The sequence below is a fragment of the Anguilla anguilla genome, chromosome 10, assembly GCF_013347855.1.
Source record: "Anguilla anguilla isolate fAngAng1 chromosome 10, fAngAng1.pri, whole genome shotgun sequence".
NCBI lineage: Eukaryota > Metazoa > Chordata > Actinopteri > Anguilliformes > Anguillidae > Anguilla > Anguilla anguilla.
This window is the reverse complement of record NC_049210.1, coordinates 20,015,775-20,035,292: the sequence shown is the minus strand read 5'-3', so window position 1 is coordinate 20,035,292 and position 19,518 is coordinate 20,015,775. Positions and strand designations below refer to the sequence as shown.

At 42.2% G+C, this 19,518-nt stretch overlaps 1 protein-coding gene across 1 annotated transcript; it reads left to right on the top strand.

The window, feature by feature from the left end:
- The first annotated feature begins 264 nt into the window (after positions 1-264).
- LOC118206832 (ectonucleoside triphosphate diphosphohydrolase 2-like) lies at positions 265-19,464 on the top strand. The gene is made up of 9 exons (XM_035379943.1): positions 265-495; positions 6,681-6,798; positions 7,372-7,522; positions 8,758-8,917; positions 9,792-10,019; positions 11,195-11,464; positions 11,913-12,032; positions 12,901-13,035; positions 15,429-19,464. Exons 1-9 carry the CDS (start codon positions 379-381, stop codon positions 15,636-15,638), a joined length of 1,509 nt encoding a protein of 502 aa, XP_035235834.1. The 5' UTR covers positions 265-378; the 3' UTR covers positions 15,639-19,464.
- Positions 19,465-19,518: the final 54 nt, after the last annotated feature.

The following is a 19,518-nucleotide window of genomic DNA, read 5'->3' as shown; positions in this document are numbered from 1 at the left end:
AATAAGCATTTTCTTAACTTTCGACCATAAAAGTTGAATGCAAGAATCTTTCTTCTTAACATCCTCAGTTTGGCGTGTGCTTTGTATTTTCGTTCAAATAAGACTTAACTGCCTTTAAAATAAATATAAAGTAACATCACATTAATCCTGCTATTATGGCATGAAATGCTTCCCTCGAGCATAAAAAGTTAGGTGAATGCGCCCGGAAAACAGATGCCCCGATGTTTAAACAGCTTGTACCACAAACGAAGCCAAGCCCCTTTTTATTATGAGCTCGCACGGGTGCTTCTTCGCTTCACTTCTTCTTGTGTTCTTCGCTCGTTGCCAGCACTTGGAGCCGCGATTTAGCTACCTCGGTGTTTCACCACCTCAGCACACATGGGGAAGCAGCACTGTCAAATTATTGTCCCTGTCGCTCTCCTTTTACTAGGGATACTGGGCATCCTCCTGCTTGCCATCCCTGCGAACGACATGAAGCAACCTCCGGAATATATGGTAAAACCCGTATGATGTGTCCTCTGCTTTTTAAGTTAAACCTTGAAAGTAAAAACTTGCACACACATAGCCTACTGTATGGTAGTGCGATGACCAGATGACTCAATTGAACAAATTACCCTTATTGATATCCATGTTGCATGTTCTAAACACAACGCAAGATTTCGTTTTGTGCACTAGGCTATCTGATGCAGCTAATAGGGTACATCGGGTTCAGAATTGCCGGTGTCCAGAACGACATAATGGGATGAACAATATTAAAGTAAATAGATGACATGTGCATGTACAGTAACATATCCTATATTCACGAAATTATGCCTTGTTGTATAGTCTACCTAAAATGAAAACGAGTATAGTTAAGTTTCTACTGTTAAGTTTCATCGCGAGGGCTGACGCAGTGTTGACAGCAGATCGGTTGTTTTAGGGGAATCGAAGATAGGAGTTGCTGTGCTGAATACACGCACGGTTTTACAGAAGGGCATGAAATGCCTCGTAGTGATAGTAGCCTATCTTGGTTGTAGAAAAGCAATAACAAACGTATGCACACACTGCAGTTATATTGATTAGCAGCTTACTGACTGTCGTCCTTGTGGTAACTCTAATTTAGCTATATGTTAAGGCCATTAAAAGTTTTTAAAATGTTATTTCTGGACGAAAGTTGCCTGCATTAAGCGTTCGTTCAGGATGTTCGCCGAACATACCTTTCTAATGCATTCTATAATGGTAAGCGCACGGAAATCGTTCTGTGTTCGTTCTGTAGCTGATGGCGTTACAGACGCAGGTGGTGACTGTAGATACAAGTATTTTTCCTGGATCTTCTTACCAAAGTGGTTTAGCATTAAAATAGCCTCACGAAGTAAAGATTAAGAATATTTCTCTTCTGACATATAGGCTAGTTCTTGTAAACAGTGTGGAAACCTTTTATATGGCCGACACGTAGACTGTACCCTGGCCAGACCAATTTAACATTCCCCAGGCGACGTGATAAGACCCCTCTTGTTGATTGGCTTTTCCATGAACAATAAATCTTTATTGTTTAAAATATGGCCACTGATCGACCTAGACGAATTCCTTACCGGATGAAATATGAACTAGCCTACTATCTGGTGCAGTCAAGGCTTGTCTGTAGCGGGTATGGATTGAAGTCTCTCTTGTCAATGCGTTCTAGCATACACAGCAAGAGTTTAGATCCATTTTATTTTTAAAAATATTTTTCACAATGACGTACTGCAGGCCGATGCCAATCATTGCGTTATAATTGCCTAACACTTAGATTATGTGCATACAACAGGTCTGCCTGAATGTTGGCAGCGTGCCTTCTCCATAGTTCCCCTTCCCGTCTTATTACCATGCAGTCTCCCTGTCTCCCGTTTATCTCACTGCCTGCATTGTGCCTCTTAATCACTTATTCGCAAATATCCACTTACGTTGCGATGTACCCGTACTTGATATTTCCTCGGTACCAGTCTCTGTATCTCCTCACATCACCGGGGAAAATGGGCAGTGATCAATGATGCCTGTAAATTGGGACCAACTAGTGGCCCAGTAGCCAAATATGTATTGCCATAGATACACTAGCCTTTGATAATTGAGAAGTAAACCAAAAAAAAAAAAAATTCCTATGCATAAAAATATGACTTTGCCATCCAGGCATACATCATTCTTGCATAGCAGGGAAATATGAAATTGTTTGGCTTGAGCAATGCACAATTTAAAAAATTGATCTGGCACTCAGAGTAAAGTAGTTGAAGTACCCCTCTATAAATGGATTCATATTGTATTTCCCTCATGGGAAATAGCCCCTTGTCAATATTAATAAGACACATATGCACTTGTTTCACAGTGTGGAGGGTAAGTACAGGTGTCACTGGGCAGTACTCAGCAACTCTGCGGGGTAATGTCCATCAACACTGTGAGGTAATTCCCAGCAAAACTGCGGGTTTATTCCCATCAACACTGCGGAGTAATACCCATCGACTCTGCTTGTGCAGCTGGGATGAGATAATGCTGAGGTGCACTTGGGCTCAGTGGCCACACTGTTGGTTCTCATTCACACTGCTCAGTGGCACTTGTCACCCATTGAATCACTAAAAGGTGGGGGCCTTGGGAAAGCTGATTAGTTTTTTTGTCGGGTATGATGCTATGTAGGCCTATGTGAAGTACATGGCTATACTCTGAAAGTTGAGGTCATGGTTTCCCCAAATCATTTAGCACAGGTGTGCTTGCAAATAATTCTTTTTCAGAGCAGGTACAGCAAAAATAAAAAGTCATTCAAATTCAGAGAGGTGCACTGACAGGATCACAGACTGTGTAAATAATTTCTGGAGAGGAAGTTACGAGCGTGTGTGCATTAACGGGAAGTGGAAGATGGAATATACAAGATTAAATTCTATACTCTGGTGGATGAGCATCTGCCCTTATGTAGAAGTGGATATATTACACTCCAGGTAATTTAAGTCATTCTACAGTGGCATCTGAATTTAGAACTCTGTAATGTATCTTGCACTCATCACTTTTGTTACACAGGCATCTTCACCACTATACTTGCTGCGAGGACACATATCTTCGTGATTGTTTTATCTAACTGTGGTCACCTTTTTTTCTTGATGTTAGAAGATGAACCAGCTTTTCAACTGTTGTTTATACATAATATAACTTAAAATGGAAAAAAAAAATGCAATGTGATTCAAGATAAAAAACAAATACAATTTGGACATTTCTCCAGTAATATCCAAAAAAGAAATGGGTCTGGCTTCGATGTCACGGGACAAACAATTTTTGAAAAATAGGTATGGGCTAATATATTGCATCATGATAGTTCAAGCGTGTTCTGGTAACCAGGGAGACATTGTTTTATCTTCACTCACTATAGGACCAGACAGCGGAACATATGTGAACATTACTGCTTATTTTTATAAAGGATCAAAGAGATCTCAGACATTGCAGCAGGCAACATGAATTGCCTTTTGTGCAACCGATGTCCATAGCCTGGGGAGAAATTGTGCAACATAACAACACACCGTTTTGCGTCCAATCATTCAACGTTTTACCCGCCAGTGCATCTGTGGTGGAAAATGCATTCAACTCACAAAAGAGGAGCTTAGTTACTGTCATGTCCTGAATGAACAAGAGGTTGGGGTGCCACTACCCCTACATGACTGCGCGAATGACTCATGAGATGCTACTCCAACCATAGCTTCTGTGAGAAGAACAGATAAGGTACCCACGCAGCGTTCTGCCTCTTGCAGAATGCTGACGTCAGTAACGGAAAAAAAGACTTCCTTTTTTGCGTAATCATGATCCTGAATCTCAAACACAGGACGGCAGAAATGAGTTTGGGAATCACAAATACAATTTATTGAATCCTAGATTGAATTCATTCTCATCATGCAAGTGCAGTTATTCTGTACATCCTCATATTGCATATTGCTACACATTCTGTGCAGTTTCTCTTTAGTCCTTTTTGTGCCTATTCATGCTGCAAAAGATTACACGAAGGTGTAGCAGTTATAGTCCATAACTATAACTGCTACACTTGATGTCCGGAGCTGCCTAAGGAGTTCGCTTTATTTGAAGAGAGAGGTCGAGGAAGAGGCTGACCTCATATTTGAACTCAGGGCCTTAATGTTGGACACACCAACACCCAAGCATAAGGCAATTGGTTATTTCATTGGCACACTACTAAAATACCTCTCCACCACAGAAGTTGGCGGGTTCCCAGTCATTAGTCAGTGTGATTATACTTGCATTGGAGGCCTTAACAGGGGTGTGTTTGCCAAATGGCAGTTGGTATTTATTTCTATCCAAACTGACAATCACTGTGTTTGAGTTACACTCCTGTTACGAGAGTGCATATTTTTTTAATCATATCTGTATATTTAATTAATATATAGTGCTTCATGAAAGTTGATCATTAACATTTAATTGAACTTCGATAAAATCTGTTAAATGAAGAACATCATTGAACACATGCTGCAGGAGAAATCATAGTGCATAAGCACCAACTTTGTTAGATCTCTCAGTGCCTGCAAAACGTGTGGCTGCCACCTTGCGCTAACTGTCACTGCTAGCATTAGAGTATCGCAGTAGGGTATCAGCATGCTACTTGCGCTTGTGCTGCTATTGTGTTATGTAACCACACAGGTTTTCGTTGGTCCAGACCTGTTGGAGCTTCCCCGCAGTCAACGCCCTTCATGGGAAGCCCTGCAGCGGGGGTAGTCCAGGGAGCCTCTCCCGCCCCAGCCTGTCAGAGAGAGAGGGAAACGGATCAGCTCATCCATCTGCACTGTAACAGTGCACTCATTGTCTCTGCCTTTACATATCAAGTTAAAATTGACTTCAGGCCCATTATATCCCTCCCCCCCCTTCTTTCTCCCTGATACAAGTGAGCAGTGGATAATCTGACGTAGATGAAGAAGGGGATCTGATGATGTCATGTCAATATGAGGATGTTTGGAGTGCCGTAGACAGTGCCTCTTGATCTTAGGGCCCTTTGAACATGGCTTTTTGTATTTGGTTTTGCTTTGTCTTTCGCTATATTTAGCGTTTTCCACCAGTACATTCATTCGTTTTATTAAAACGTATTTTTCAAACTGTATATTTATTAAAAATCTTCTGTGGCCAGGCTAATGCACTTGGCCTTGTGCGTTACCGCATATTCTTATCATTGGTTGGGGACAGAACAGAATTTAGGCAAAGCAAACCCTCTATCTTCACAACGAGAATGTGCCTCGGCCTGCAAATGCAAAAGGCTACTAAGCACGCTTTGATATCCAAAAGCCAAGCATGCAAATGGTGACCTTGTGAAATAGCCCTCTTAATGGCGGTCACTACAGCAGTGTATTGAATGGGGGATTTAGACAAAGCTGTTTGCAGCAATAATTCAGTTGATCTGCGTATTAACAATAATTTGTTACTTCCTGCATGATGCATTTATTGAGTAATGTGTGGTGCTAATTATGTATTGGGCTTATGTTGATTACTTTGCTGTTTGTGATCCTGTTTTGCTTCTCTTTCTCTCTGGCACATGCATGTCATGTAGATGCTCGTGTTGCTACATATCAATCTACATAACGTTGGCCGGTCATATGAGTTCAAGAACGAATTAGCTGTGCTGCAGGGGAAAAGAATGGCATGCCAAACCCAAAAAATGCAAAATATTGTTACGTCTTACCTCTTATCACTCCTGAAAAGTTATGTCTCTGTAACTGCCAACAAGACATGTGTCAGCATCTGAGAACAAGAGGGGAATGATCCAATTAAATAACTCATTGCTTCATGCACTTGCATAATGTGAACATGCTAATTATGTTGCATGTATGTTATTCTAATTGTGGCCATGCTCTATCTCTCTCTCTCTCTCTCTCTCTCAAATTCAAATTTCAAATTCAAAATGCTTTATTGGCACGAAATACATTTGTACATATTGCCTAAGCGTACACACAGAAACAGGAATAGGAATACAAACAACATGAAATACAAACAACACTGTGGTAACGACAACAATGCAATTAAGTGTGTGGTAATGGCCACAGTGAGTAGGCTATATAATAATAATAATAATAATAGTAACAATAATAATAATGTAGAAAAAAGAAAATGGAAAAAAAGATATAAATTAATTAATAATTAAAATAAATATATTAGTGGTGGTCAACCAGTGTCCCTCAGATTATGGCAGGCCAAGATGTACTTTGCTGCTAGTGGAGCTGTTGGCCTTTCTCCTAGCAGGATTTGCATTTTTTTCTCATTTGTTTGGGAAAGGAAGTCCTTTATAATTAGAGAAAATTTGTTGAAGTAATGTGTCCTAATTTCTGAATATTTTTCACAATGTAGGAGAAAATGCATCTCTGTTTCCACCTCTCCTGTCTTACAGTGACCACATATACGTTGTTCTTTTGGTAACCATGTATTCCGTTGTCTGCCTTTTTCAATTGCAAGTGTGTGGTCACTGAGCCTGTACTTGGTCAGGATCTGCCTCTGCTTTGTATCTCTGACAGAGAAGGGCTCCTCAGCCAATTTGTAGTCTCTTTGTAGGGTCCGATAGCAATCTAGTTTGTTTTGTGTTTTGGTTACATTATCCCAATATTCCAGATAAGAGATTTTGGTCTGTTTAATTTACTTGGTTTGCTCTCTCTCTCTCTCTCTCTCTCTCTCTCTCTCTCTCTGTCTCTCTCTCTCTTCAGTACGGTATTGTCCTGGATGCTGGCTCCTCTCACACAGCCATGTATGTCTATAAGTGGCCAGCGGACAAGCAGAACGGCACAGGCATCGTCACACAGCACAGCGAGTGCCATGTCAAAGGTGAGAAAGAGAGCAGTTCCCTTCACCTGTCCGTCTCTCTTTCACAAAGCACCAGCACCTCCCAGCACTGCTGGTTCCCCCTCCCCCAGCAATCCTTCAGTTGCGCTCCAGGGGAATACGGCAACCATCTGCGTGTTCACGTGCACGCCTCTCTGCAGGGCAGAGGATCATGGGAAATGTGACTATTGTTGTGGAAATCCAGGGAGGAGAATTCGGTGGAAAAACAAAACAGAAGTTTGTGGGTCCTCCACAGTTTTGTTTTTTGTAATGCACGCCTGTTCTTTCAAGTTCCTGTTTCATTATGGTTGACCTCAGTTTGTCTCTGTGAGGGGTTTCTACGCATGCCTTACAGAAACTGTGCCAACGCACATCTACTGACCGTGTTGTTGGCGGATGTTTACTGGTGGTTTCCTTATGAAAGGACATATTTGTGCTGACAGGCTTTTAACTGGAGGTGAAAAGCAGAAACCAGTTTCCCGTGGCTTCTAGGGCTCTGTGGCTCTGTGTTTCGTGCTGTTGCCATGGTGAAGCCTCATTTGACTTGCTCGCGGGCTCCGCCGTATTTTGCTGCAGGTGGCGGGATATCCAGCTATGCAGAGGAGCAGGGGGGCGCCGCCCGGAGTCTGGAGCTCTGCCTGAACGAGGCTATGAGGGATATTCCGAAATCCAGACACCAGCTCACACCTGTCTATCTGGGAGCCACAGCAGGAATGCGGCTGCTCAAGTGAGCGTTGCATTTGTGATTGGTTGGCTGGTATGAGTGTGCAGCTGGGGATTGGTTTCCACTGCAGGTTGTGACGTGCAGAATATTCTCCTGTGAGGGCATTTGGATTAGACTCCAGGTCATTTACACTCTTGCTCAGCAGTTTGGTGTGTGTGTGTATCAAGTCTGTGTGCCGTGTTGTGGACGCTGGATATGTGTGAGAGTGTGTTCGATTGAAGTTCATTTGTGTGTGCATGTGAGTATATGGGTGTCTGTGTGTGTGTAAACACGTGTTGTTTGGGTGCGGTAATGTTGTACTGCTCTGCTCCTGAGGAACAGCTCATCACAGAAGGCCTGTCTCATCCTGTCTGAAGACACCTGACATCACTGTCGCAGACATTCAAATACCACCTTCCTCATCCATCCCTGCCCCTGACATCTCTTACATCATGTCTCTCAGCCTCAGTTTTTCATTTGGAAGGTGTTGTACTGGCATGATGTTGCCCATGTTGCCAAAACCTAGATGACAATTCAAATAACAGTAACAGTCAAAAGAATTACATTGCTCTGTTGGAGAAAGGAACTTTTTCTAGAAGAGAGAAAGTTGATCCTTCTCTCTTTCTCTTGTTTAAGTGAGTCTTATAAAACACAAACTGGCAACTCATACTGTACTCAAAAGGAAAAGTGACTAATATAACATATTTTTACATCAACATAACATCAACAATAATTTGAAATATAGTTTTCAACAAATAGCCAAATATTGACCACATGCATTTTTCAGAAAGTGAAGACAGTTGAAGACAGTGCAATTATGAATAACAATTTACACTAATGTATGATAACTGGCAAAATGAAGGAGACACCGGACATAGTATTCATGAGTGTTGATCAAATTAGCGGCCCATGGTATACCTCTCTGTAAAGACAGGCTGTTCTTGATCAAATTAGCGGTCCATGGTATGCTTCTCTGTGAAGACTGATTGTTCTTCATTAAATTGCCAGCTCTCACCCTAGAATGATATTTGTAGTCAACTACTTAACTCAGGAACCGCACCCTTGTGGAAGCACCTGCTTTCAATATACTTACATCCATCATTTATTCAAGCGTTTCCTTTATTTTGACTGTATTTTATTGATACCGTGATGGTGAAGTTGCTGTCCCTTAGTATATGCCACTGATGCAATAGTGAAGGTCTCGCCCGCAGAAAGACTGATAATATCTCTCTTTTGCGTACTTTATGTCTATCTCTCAGCATATCAAACCCCATTGCAACTAAGCGGATCTTGGGAGAAGTGGGGCATAAAATACAGTCCTACCCTTTCAACTTTCGAGGAGCAGTCATCTTGTCCGGGCAGGAGGAGGGAGCGTACGGCTGGGTCACTGTAAACTACTTGCTGGAGAACTTCATCAAGGTATCCCAGTACTAAGAGAGTAACTGTTTTGTTTTCTGCACTTTACCAGTTGCTGAACTAGCATACTGATAGGTAAAAGGATTGATAGTACAGAGTAACAATAAGCTTATGGCTGAAAGTATTGCTGAAGAGAGATGTTCCCAAACTTTGGCCAGGGTGTGAAATCCATCCCTTTAACTTTTACAGCCTGTGTTAATTCTGAAATAAATCCATCAAATAATTGTTCAACATCTCTGCCAAACAATGAACCTTACTCTTATGAGAGCACACTGGGTAAACACATCATTTGATTGGGGCGGTGAGGACTGCTGAAGAGATATTTAACCGCAACTTTTTACATAAACTGGTGGATCTGCCTATTTAAATGGAAGATGTAGAAGCCTTCATTTTACTTTTGGCAGTTGGCAAAGGCAGTGAATTGGAGCACTGCTATCAATATTAATAGACTTAAATATAACTTTCATATATTGTTTTTCTGTGGAGGAACACATGCATAGAAATCATAGCTAGGCATACATAGTAAACGAGAAGCCTATAAATCACTCTGAGGATCCAGAGAATGATTTCAATTTTGCCCAGGAAGGAAAATAAATCAATTAGGACTCAAGAAAGAAAACAATCAGAAAAAAAATCAGGTTGTTGTTTAATGACTTCTACCATGGATATTGTCTCATGGGATTCAGTGATGCTTTTATAAATTCTTCCTGCTGTGGAGAAGCAGCTGAAAAAAGAGAAAATAGAGAAAACAAAGCTGAAAGCACACCACACACTTTGAAAGAGGACAAGTTGTGGGGTGGGGTTGCCATGGCAATGTGACCACACGTTCGTGACAGGTGTAGCTGCAACCAGTTTTTAATGTTCTCCTCCTTCTCAGTATGGTCTGGTGGGGCGCTGGCTGAGCCCGGGGCGAGAGACCGTGGGTGCTCTGGATTTCGGAGGGGCATCCACGCAGATCACCTTCCTGACTCACGACAAGGTGGAGAGCGTGGAGAACGGGAAGACCCTGCGGCTGTACGGGCAGGACTACACCCTGTATACCCACAGCTTTCTCTGCTACGGCCGCGACCAGATGCTGCGCCTGCTGCTGGCTCACCTGGTGGAGGTATCTGCCACAAACAGACGCACCGATACACTGATACACAGAAACAGACACACAGATACACAGAAACACACACTGATACACAGAAACAGACACACAGATACACAGAAACACACACACTGATACACAGAAACACACACTGATACACAGAAACACACACTGATACACAGAAACAGACAGACTGATACACAGAAACACACACTGATACACATAAACACACACTGATACACAGAAACACACACAGATACACAGAAACACACACTGATACACAGAAACACACACTGATACAGAAACAGACACACAGATACACAGAAACACACACAGATACACAGAAACACACTGATACACAGAAACACACACAGATACACAGAATCAGACACACAGATACACAGAAACGCACACAGATAAACAGAAACACACACAGATACACGGAAACAGACACACTAATGCACAAAAACAGATACACAGACACACACACTGATACACAGAAACACACACAAATACACAGAAACAGACACACAGATACACTGAAACAGACACACAAATACACAGAAACAGACACACAGATACACAGAAACAGTCACACTGATACACAGAAACAGACAGACTGATACACAGAAACACACACTGATACACATAAACACACACTGATACACAGAAACACACACAGATACACAGAAACACACACTGATACACAGAAACACACACTGATACAGAAACAGACACACAGATACACAGAAACACACACAGATACACAGAAACACACTGATACACAGAAACACACACAGATACACAGAATCAGACACACAGATACACAGAAACGCACACAGATAAACAGAAACACACACAGATACACGGAAACAGACACACTAATGCACAAAAACAGATACACAGACACACACACTGATACACAGAAACACACACAAATACACAGAAACAGACACACAGATACACTGAAACAGACACACAAATACACAGAAACAGACACACAGATACACAGAAACAGTCACACTGATACACAGAAACAGACACACAAATACACAGAAACAGACACACAGATACACAGAAACAGTCACACTGATACACAGAAACAGACACGTGGCCCGATTATGCTCCTGATGCTGAGACTAGGCTCAATGTGATAACCTGGTAATCTCTCTCTCTCTCTTATTTGTCAGGGTCAAGGTTACCCGGATACCATCACTCACCCTTGCTACCCCGCGGGCCACAACACCACCATGACGATGGGAAAGGTGTTCGATTCCCCCTGCACAGCGCAAAAGAAACCAGACTCCTACAACCCCCAGGCAACCCTGACCGTGCGGGGCACCGGAAACTACCAGCAGTGCCAGAGCAACATGACCCTGCTCTTTTCATTCGACCAGTGCCCCTACTCCAAGTGCTCCTTCAACAAGGTCTTCCAACCCCACGTCAAGGGCCAATTCATGGTGAGAGACCGGCAGCAAAGCCTGGGGGGGGGGGGGGGGGTTGTCCCCCACAAGAGAAATATGTCATGGAGTTCCTGAGGCAAAAAAAAAAATAAAGTAATGTGGAGAGGGGGTGTGTTTTCTGTGGGGAGTTTTTGTAAGAATGGAACATTCTGTAAAAGCGTTGCCATAGCTGGTCTGCTTTTCTGTGGATCCAAATACACTTAGCGCAGATCAATGGTAAAACTACGGGAAATTACTTTCGATTTTCAAACGAACTACACGAGCCAGGACCACCCACTGCAATGAGTGCTGAAGGCTAACTTTTGTTACGAGAAACAAACCAAGTAGCGTGCGTAGCGGCTCATAGTGCAGGATGGTTCTCAGGTGCCATGTCATGTTGTAGACAAGGCGATTGTGGTGCCTTTCTGTATCTCACTATTTCTGTCTCTTTCTATCTCTCTATCAGGCATTCTCTGCCTTTTTCTACACTCACTTGTTCCTACAGCGTGCCACGGGAATTACTGTCACTTCCCCAGAGCTCCTGGAGAGGGCAGCGCGCACTTTGTGCGGTATGAGCTTCGAGGAGGTACTGCTGCTCTGTTTGGGTTACAATAGAGAAATCCTTTTGGGGTCAATGACTCCAACTATGTTTTCCCACCTCCAGCATGATGACTTTAACTGTCTGCTCATTCTGTGCACCAGAGAGTGATGCTGTAATTTAACATTGTACGAAGTAAATCTGCCTTTGGCATTCCTGTCATTTGGCTCAAAATGGATAGCAGTAGTTAATACATAATGAATATGTATGCTCACACTAGCTTATCACTAATGACACATTTTACATTCACCTATTTTAGGGTTCATGAAGACTTATTCTCCTATTAAATTACAGTAGAATGTAATAGCAATATTTAACACCCTCTTGATTTTGTCTTCCATATATACATTCTTTTTCACAATTTATGTGCCATCACTGAAAGCAGTCCGCTAGAGGACAACACATGGTTTTATTAATAATCACGCAATCATCTCAGCTCTGGCCTGGATAGAAAACGCCCCCTGCCTCCCTGTGGCGACATTGCTGACACATCTGCGACTGCACAAGGTCCTAATAGTGTGTAGGCAGCAGAAATTAACTTTATCAGCAGAGAGCCAATCACAGTGCCAGGCTGCTTGTGACCCAATAAGATCAATGGCAGAGGTCTGTATTGGGTCTAAATGTACATGTTGTAAATGTTAACTATTGCAATGTATTTTTTTTTAAATCTGCCACTCTCTCGCTCTCTCTCCCTCGCTCCCTCTCTCTCTCTCTCTCTCTCTCTCTCTGCCTTTTGCTCTCACCCTCCCTCTCTCTCTCTGTCTCCCTCGCTCCCTCTCCCTCTCTCTCCCTTGCTCCCCCTCTCTCTCCCCCCCCCCCCCCCCCCTCTCTCTCTCTCCCCCTTTCTCTCTCTCAGATGTTAGCGAAAGCCCCGGACCAGAAGTCACGCCTGCAGGATTACTGCGCAGCCTCGCTTTTCCTTCAGACACTGTTGTTGCGAGCCTATGGTTTTGACGACACCACTTTCCCCCACATCTCCTTTCAGAAAAAGGTGATCATCCCACGGTGCGAGGGCACGAATGCACAGGCACATCGTGGGTCATCATGCTAACATGTCAGATGCACATGCACATAGTCACAGCTTAGCATGTCAGACCCAGGACTACAAGCACACCGACTCACAGGCACATCACATTAACATGTTGGACACACTGGCAGCCAGTAGCAGTGGAAAGCACATCCAGTATGGCCAAGGACACAGCAATTAATCATCAGTGAAGACACTGAAATAAAATCTGTATTTTAGAGTATTTCTGGTTGGAAGGTCTGCGATGCCTCATGTACAGATGACTCTCCTATTCCTGTGCTTTTCTCAGGAGGGAATGCTGAATTTGGACTGGCTGCTGTGCGCTGTCCCATGTTTACATCAGGGCCACCCTTAGGCAGTTCATTGTACATGTGTGATTGTAATATAACACATATCAAGCAAAGTATTTTGTATCTGAATCAATCAGATCCCCAACTTAGGGATGAGGTAGGTCTTTTTCAGCGACTGTTTTTACCCCGGTTCTTCCTTTTCTTCTCATTTGGAATGCCCAGCTACAGTGGTAAGCTTGTTTCATCACTTCAGCATCCTCCTTAAGTTAGGAAGTGAAACAAATAAACAAGCATGAGTGATCCCATGCACAAGCATCTGTTTCTGAACACGGTCCTTTTAGCTGCAGTAGGTTCTGCCAGTTTGTGTTTGTCTAGTTGTGGAGTGTGTAACAGTAAATGAGTGTGTGGTGTTACTAAATTGTTTGGCAATTTTGTAACAGTATAGTTTGTGACAGTAATGTTTTTATGGCAGTACTGGAGTGTGTAATGATAGCAGAGTGTGTTACAATCATAAAGTGTGTGGTGATACTGCAGTGTGTAATGGTACTATAGTTTCAGGTGAAACTTCAGTGTGTAATGATGTTGACGTGTGTACCTGTAATGGAGTCTGCAGCAGTACTGGAGTGTGTAACAGTGTTAGGAGTGTGTAAGTGTAATGGATTCTGCGGCCGTACTTGAGTGTGTAACAGTGCTCTGTGCTGTTGCACTGGTCTTGTTCAGTCTCCTCTTCTCATCTATCACCCACCTCTTCCATCATGCCCTGGGACACAGAGATGGAGTTCACCTGGAGTACCGCTTTGATGGAAGTCTATTTAACATCCGACGGCTCCAGGCCCATACAAAGACAAAGACCTGCCAAATCTGTGAGCTTCAGTATGAAGATGTCTTGGCACATAACCCAGAGTCCATGCAGAATGCTCTAAATTCAATTTCTGGCCTATACCAGTCCTTTGGTAGTCATGGCACAATTCACTATCCAACCTCATTCACCCCCCAGCTTCCAAATCAATGGTGTTCTACTCAAAGTAGTGGGCCAGCTCACCTATCTTGGCTCCACACTATCCTCAGACTGCTCTCCTCTTGACACTGAGATAAACAGCCGCATCAACAAAGCCTCATCAGCCTTTGGGCGCCTCTGCAGAAGGGTTTTTGAGAACAAAAACCTGAAGACCAGCACCAAGGTTGCCACAAGGTTTCAATGCGGTATGTGCCTCCACTCTGCTCTATGGGGCAGAAAAGTGGACCCCATACAGACGGCACATCACAAACTTGGAGGCCTTCCACATCCGATGCCTTCAAAAGATCCTTGGCCTGTCTTGGGAAGATCGAATCCCCCATATAAAGATTCTTTCCATGACCAACTCCATCTGCATGGAAGCAGCAGTGGCAAAAAAAACATCTTTGCTGGATAGGGCATACCATCCGCATGCCTGACCACCACCTACCCCACCAAGCCCTCAATGGGCAACTCAGCGCCGCAAAACAGGCCGCTGGCGGAGAAAAGAGGCGCTATAAGGACTACACGAAAGACCTCCTGAAGCGCTACAACATAAACCCCACCCATCTGGAACCTCTGGCACTCGATAGATCGGCTTGGCAGGTGACCTGTGCCAGGGTGACCGAACAATTAGGAGGTCCAAAAGACGTGCCCAACGACACCAGAGGGCTGCCGGCATTACCCCAACATCTGGGCTCCCTTGCCCCACCTGTGGATGAGTGTGCGGCTCACGCATTGGCCTCCACAGCCACATGAAGTGGCACCAGCGTCAATGGCGCTGAACCCCCCCCCGCCCGTCCCCGTCCCCCAGAGCAAGCGTCATCATCGGACACGATAGACAGTTAAGAGAGCATCAGTGTTATGTGCTGCTGCTTTGTACTGGAGTGTGTAACAGTGTTATGTGCTGGTGCTTTGTACTGGAGTGTGTAACAGTGTTATGTGCTGGTGCTTTGTACTGGAGTGTGTAACAGTGTTATGTGCTGGTGCTTTGTACTGGAGTGTGTAACAGTGTTATGTGCTGGTGCTTTGTACTGGAGTGTGTAACAGTGTTATGTGCTGGTGCTTTGCAGGCAGGGGACACTTCCATTGGCTGGGCACTGGGCTACATGCTGAGTCTGAGCAGCCTGCTGCCAGGAGAGAGCGTTTCCCTGCGGAAGGCCCTGCGACCTGAAGCCTGGATTGGCCTGCTCTTCCTCTTCTCGCTCCTCCTCCTTGTGGTGCTTGTATACCTGCTGGTCAACGTTTTACGAGGAAAGAAGAGCGGCAGTAATGTAATCTAATACCACTAGGGGGCATGCTTTTTCCTCTGGCATAGGCCTCAGAAGTCTGACGTAACGCAGAGCAAAAACCTTGCACATATATGGAATTCCGGTTCAAAGGGAAATTTCTCTATGGAAAAAATGAATGGATTTTCACATAACCGTCCCTGTCACAGTCTGTGATTTAAGCTGGCGTTTAAAACTTGGACGTTTTTATCTGGACACATTTCTCTCTTAAATGGCAGTGGATCCGCTGAATTCCGATGTCGTTTTTTAACCGAAACAATTATTTTGCTAACAAAAAGCTAACACTGCTGCGCATGTTATTTACGTCACACCTCTTGCAGTTCCCTGGCAACGCTTGTGAAGCGCAAGTAGCTAATTATATTAAGATGTTTACAACGATATATGCAATTGTAAAAAAAATATTAAAATGTATAATTTATACACTAACGGGAAACAACGGGAAGAAAACGGTTTTCGAGCGGGTATCGAAACCGCTGTGTGTGATGTTGTAATTGTGCGACGGGTCATCTCGGGTGGCTAACCACTTTGCCGTAGCATTTGGCTTTTTAAAATGACACAGAATTTTTTTAGATGATAAAAAATGGGTAAAAAGCATTATTTTTTCATATACAAAAAAACGTCCAAATGTCATAATTTATTTTAAAGGAATTCAGAAATCTCCATTCATTTGTCCCATAGGGGCGTCTATTTTTTGAATCGGAAGTCTCGAAAATGCTAACGAACCCGAAGGGAATGACGACACGACTTCTGAGGCTTATGGAGGGTTCAGTTGGGAGTCATATTAGTGCCTAATCCCGTAACCAGTTGACCTGGGCTGTGTTCGAATCAGCACACTTGCCTACAATTGAGTATGTTAGTTAAGTACGCAACATTTCTGAAAGGTCAATGCACTTAAAATGCGAAGATGACATTCTTATTTTCATGTTTTTTCAGAAGCATACTATTCAGGGAGTAAATTAATACTTAAATATTACATGCAGCTGGACATCTTATTCCATCAACAAACAAACACAGATGGCTGTGGGAAATTTAAATAACATTGCCATATGGACTGTTTAAATGTATGTGGTTTGTTTACTTTTTATGGTACATTGTTAAAACTAGCCTAACTTTGTTTACAGAACAACTTTTAAACGCCTTAATGCCACCCCCGACTGAATCGGAGTGTGAACTGCACAGGTGCAGCATGATTTATGACACTCCCATAGTATGGTTAGGATAGTATGGTGGTATTTTTCACATTCTGCCCATTGTGTACTAAACAGTATGCAGTATGCTTAGTAGACAGTAGTTCAAGGACACAGTAGTTAGGAGGCGATTCAGACACAGCTCTGGATGTCTGGTGTCGCCCTCTATTGATCTTTAAAAAGCAAACTCTTAGAAAAAACAACTGCTGTATTAATGATGTTCCAAAATGCAAAGACTGGAAGATATGGATGTTTGGAAGGATGGTTGCATATGGATGTTTGGAAGAACATCATATCTGTAGCTTAACCAACATTTACCCGATGAATCCTGTGATTAACCAATATTAACCCTATGATGTCTGGCTGGAACTGTACTGTAAATGTGGCAAGTAATTTCAGGGCAATCAGTTGCTTTAAGCAGCTTTGCACTTTTAATCTGTTGAATATCAAACGCAAGTTTGACCTACTACCAAAAATTTCAGCCTGATTTTTGGAATTCGTATTTATGGTATAGCCAAAGTTTTTGGCCGCCTTTAGGTAAACTTTACAAAAAGTTGAAGAAGAATTCTTTAATGAATGTGCATTTATTGAACAAAAAACCAAAGTATAAACATTTTTTTTCAATTTCTATCTACAATAACACAAAAGATGAGTTTTACTTAAAAATAATCTTGAACATGACTTTCCTCAAAATAGCCTCCTTTTGCTTCAATTACAATTAAACAATTTATTGCTAGTCAATGTGAATATTTAGCAATGTGGGAGGTGGAGGAGTGGGAGGGAAGGGGTAGTTAAATTGACTGAAATATTTTTTACCTTTAGTTTTTTATTTTTTTCAAACTGGAGACATTTTGTTGCAGACAATAGAAAACTGGGTTTAATTTCTTAGCCAGATACACATTTAGAGCATTTCCTAATTCTTAAGAATCTCCGCTAGTTTTATTTTTTTTAATAGAAAAATATTGTGTAACTGAGTTATGCACTGACTGTATAGTAATGGTCGTAGATTTGAACTGGAAATGATCCAGAATGAATACATTAATACTGGTATGCAAATTACAAAATGTTCTAAAACATGTTGTATATAAAGTCTTGTACAAATATATTGTAACATATGTTAACAGACTTTCAACATATATCCTCTTTTTGTCATGAATTACATTAATGCTATAAGCATGCTGCATATTGCCAGATACTCTAAATGTACTGTTTGCATTTTAGATGATTTACTGAAACAACATAGGCTACTTTATATGATATCTGTGTAAACTTCAAAGTGCACATATGGAAAAACTTTCCACAGTCAGGGAGAAATGATGGAGATGTATATGTCCAAAAGTGAGACCTGACTTTTTAGGCCTCTTTATTTTTGGTCCTCCTCCTAGTTTTTGCAATAATGTAAGTTGTAAGAACAGACAACATGCTGTTAATTATATTAGTAGGTCATATGAAGTTTGCAGCATGTGCTGAAATTGCGAATGTACAATCAGTGTCATGCACCAAAACATTTGCTGCAAATACTGGTGTTCAATTGGGATGCAGGTATTGCATCCGCCAAGTTTCGACTTGGCAGGAGATGTCCCATACCTATACAGCACTTGGAGTTTGGAACTTTTCTGGGTTTCCTACAGAAATAACCACAATGACCACAGACTCAGCCCTATATTGTAACATATGTTAACAGACTATCAACATATATACTCTTTTTGTCATGAATTACATTAATGCTATAAGCATGCTGCATATTGCCAGATACTCTAAATGTACTGTTTGCATTTTAGATGATTTACTGAAACAATATAGGCTACTTTATATGATATCTGTGTAAACTTCAAAGTGCACATATGGCAAAACTTTCCACTGTCAGGGAGAAATGATGGAGATGTATATGTCCAAAAGTGAGACCTGACTTTTTATGCCTCTTTATTTTTGGTCCTCCTCCTAGTTTTTGCAATCATATAAGTTGTAAGAACAGACAACATGTTGTTAATTACATTAGTAGGTCATATGAAGTTTGCAGCATGTGCTGAAATTGCAAATGTACAATCAGTGTCATGCACCAAAAAATTTGCTGCAAATACTGGTGTTCAACTGGGATGCAGGTATTGCATCCGCCAAGTTTCAACTTGGCAGGGGATGTCCCATACCTATACAGCACTTGGAGTTTGGAACTTTTCTGGGTTTCCTACAGAAATAACCACAATGACCACAGACTCAGCCCTTGAGAACATTGACTTCTGTACCTTCTGACCTCATGGAAACAGTACAGAATTTGGATATAACTTCACACGTCCACACAATGAAGCCCCAAACTTGGGTTTCAAATTTCAAAAAATTTTCTCCTCATTTTTCCTGCTATTTCATCATCGCAAATGCTCCAGTTCCACAATCAATAATTCTCCCCATTGGGCATTTAGTGACGTCTGCTAATAACAACATCTGATCAAATTAGTCTGATGAAAATAACCAGTACTCGGATACACAGCTAAATGGACATATAAGGAAGCGCATGTATAATGCTATTTTAGCGAATGGGACATGTTTTTAAAACTTTGTGGTCGACATCTTTGTTTTGTGTGGAAGCTAGCTTTCTTGTTAGCTAATAATTTCCTAAATAAATAAATAAAAATAAATAAAACTTGCTTTGCAGCTGTATAATCTTTGTGGGAAACTCATTTCTATTTCTG

Bases quoted from the DNA above. Each gene is read 5' to 3' on its own strand.
- LOC118206832 (XM_035379943.1), top strand. From the start codon at position 379: ATGGGGAAGCAGCACTGTCAAATTATTGTCCCTGTCGCTCTCCTTTTA. The intron at 496-6,680 runs GTAAAACCCGTA...CTCTCTCTTCAG, and splicing joins AGCAACCTCCGGAATATATG to TACGGTATTGTCCTGGATGC. The intron at 13,036-15,428 runs GTGATCATCCCA...GGTGCTTTGCAG, and splicing joins ACATCTCCTTTCAGAAAAAG to GCAGGGGACACTTCCATTGG.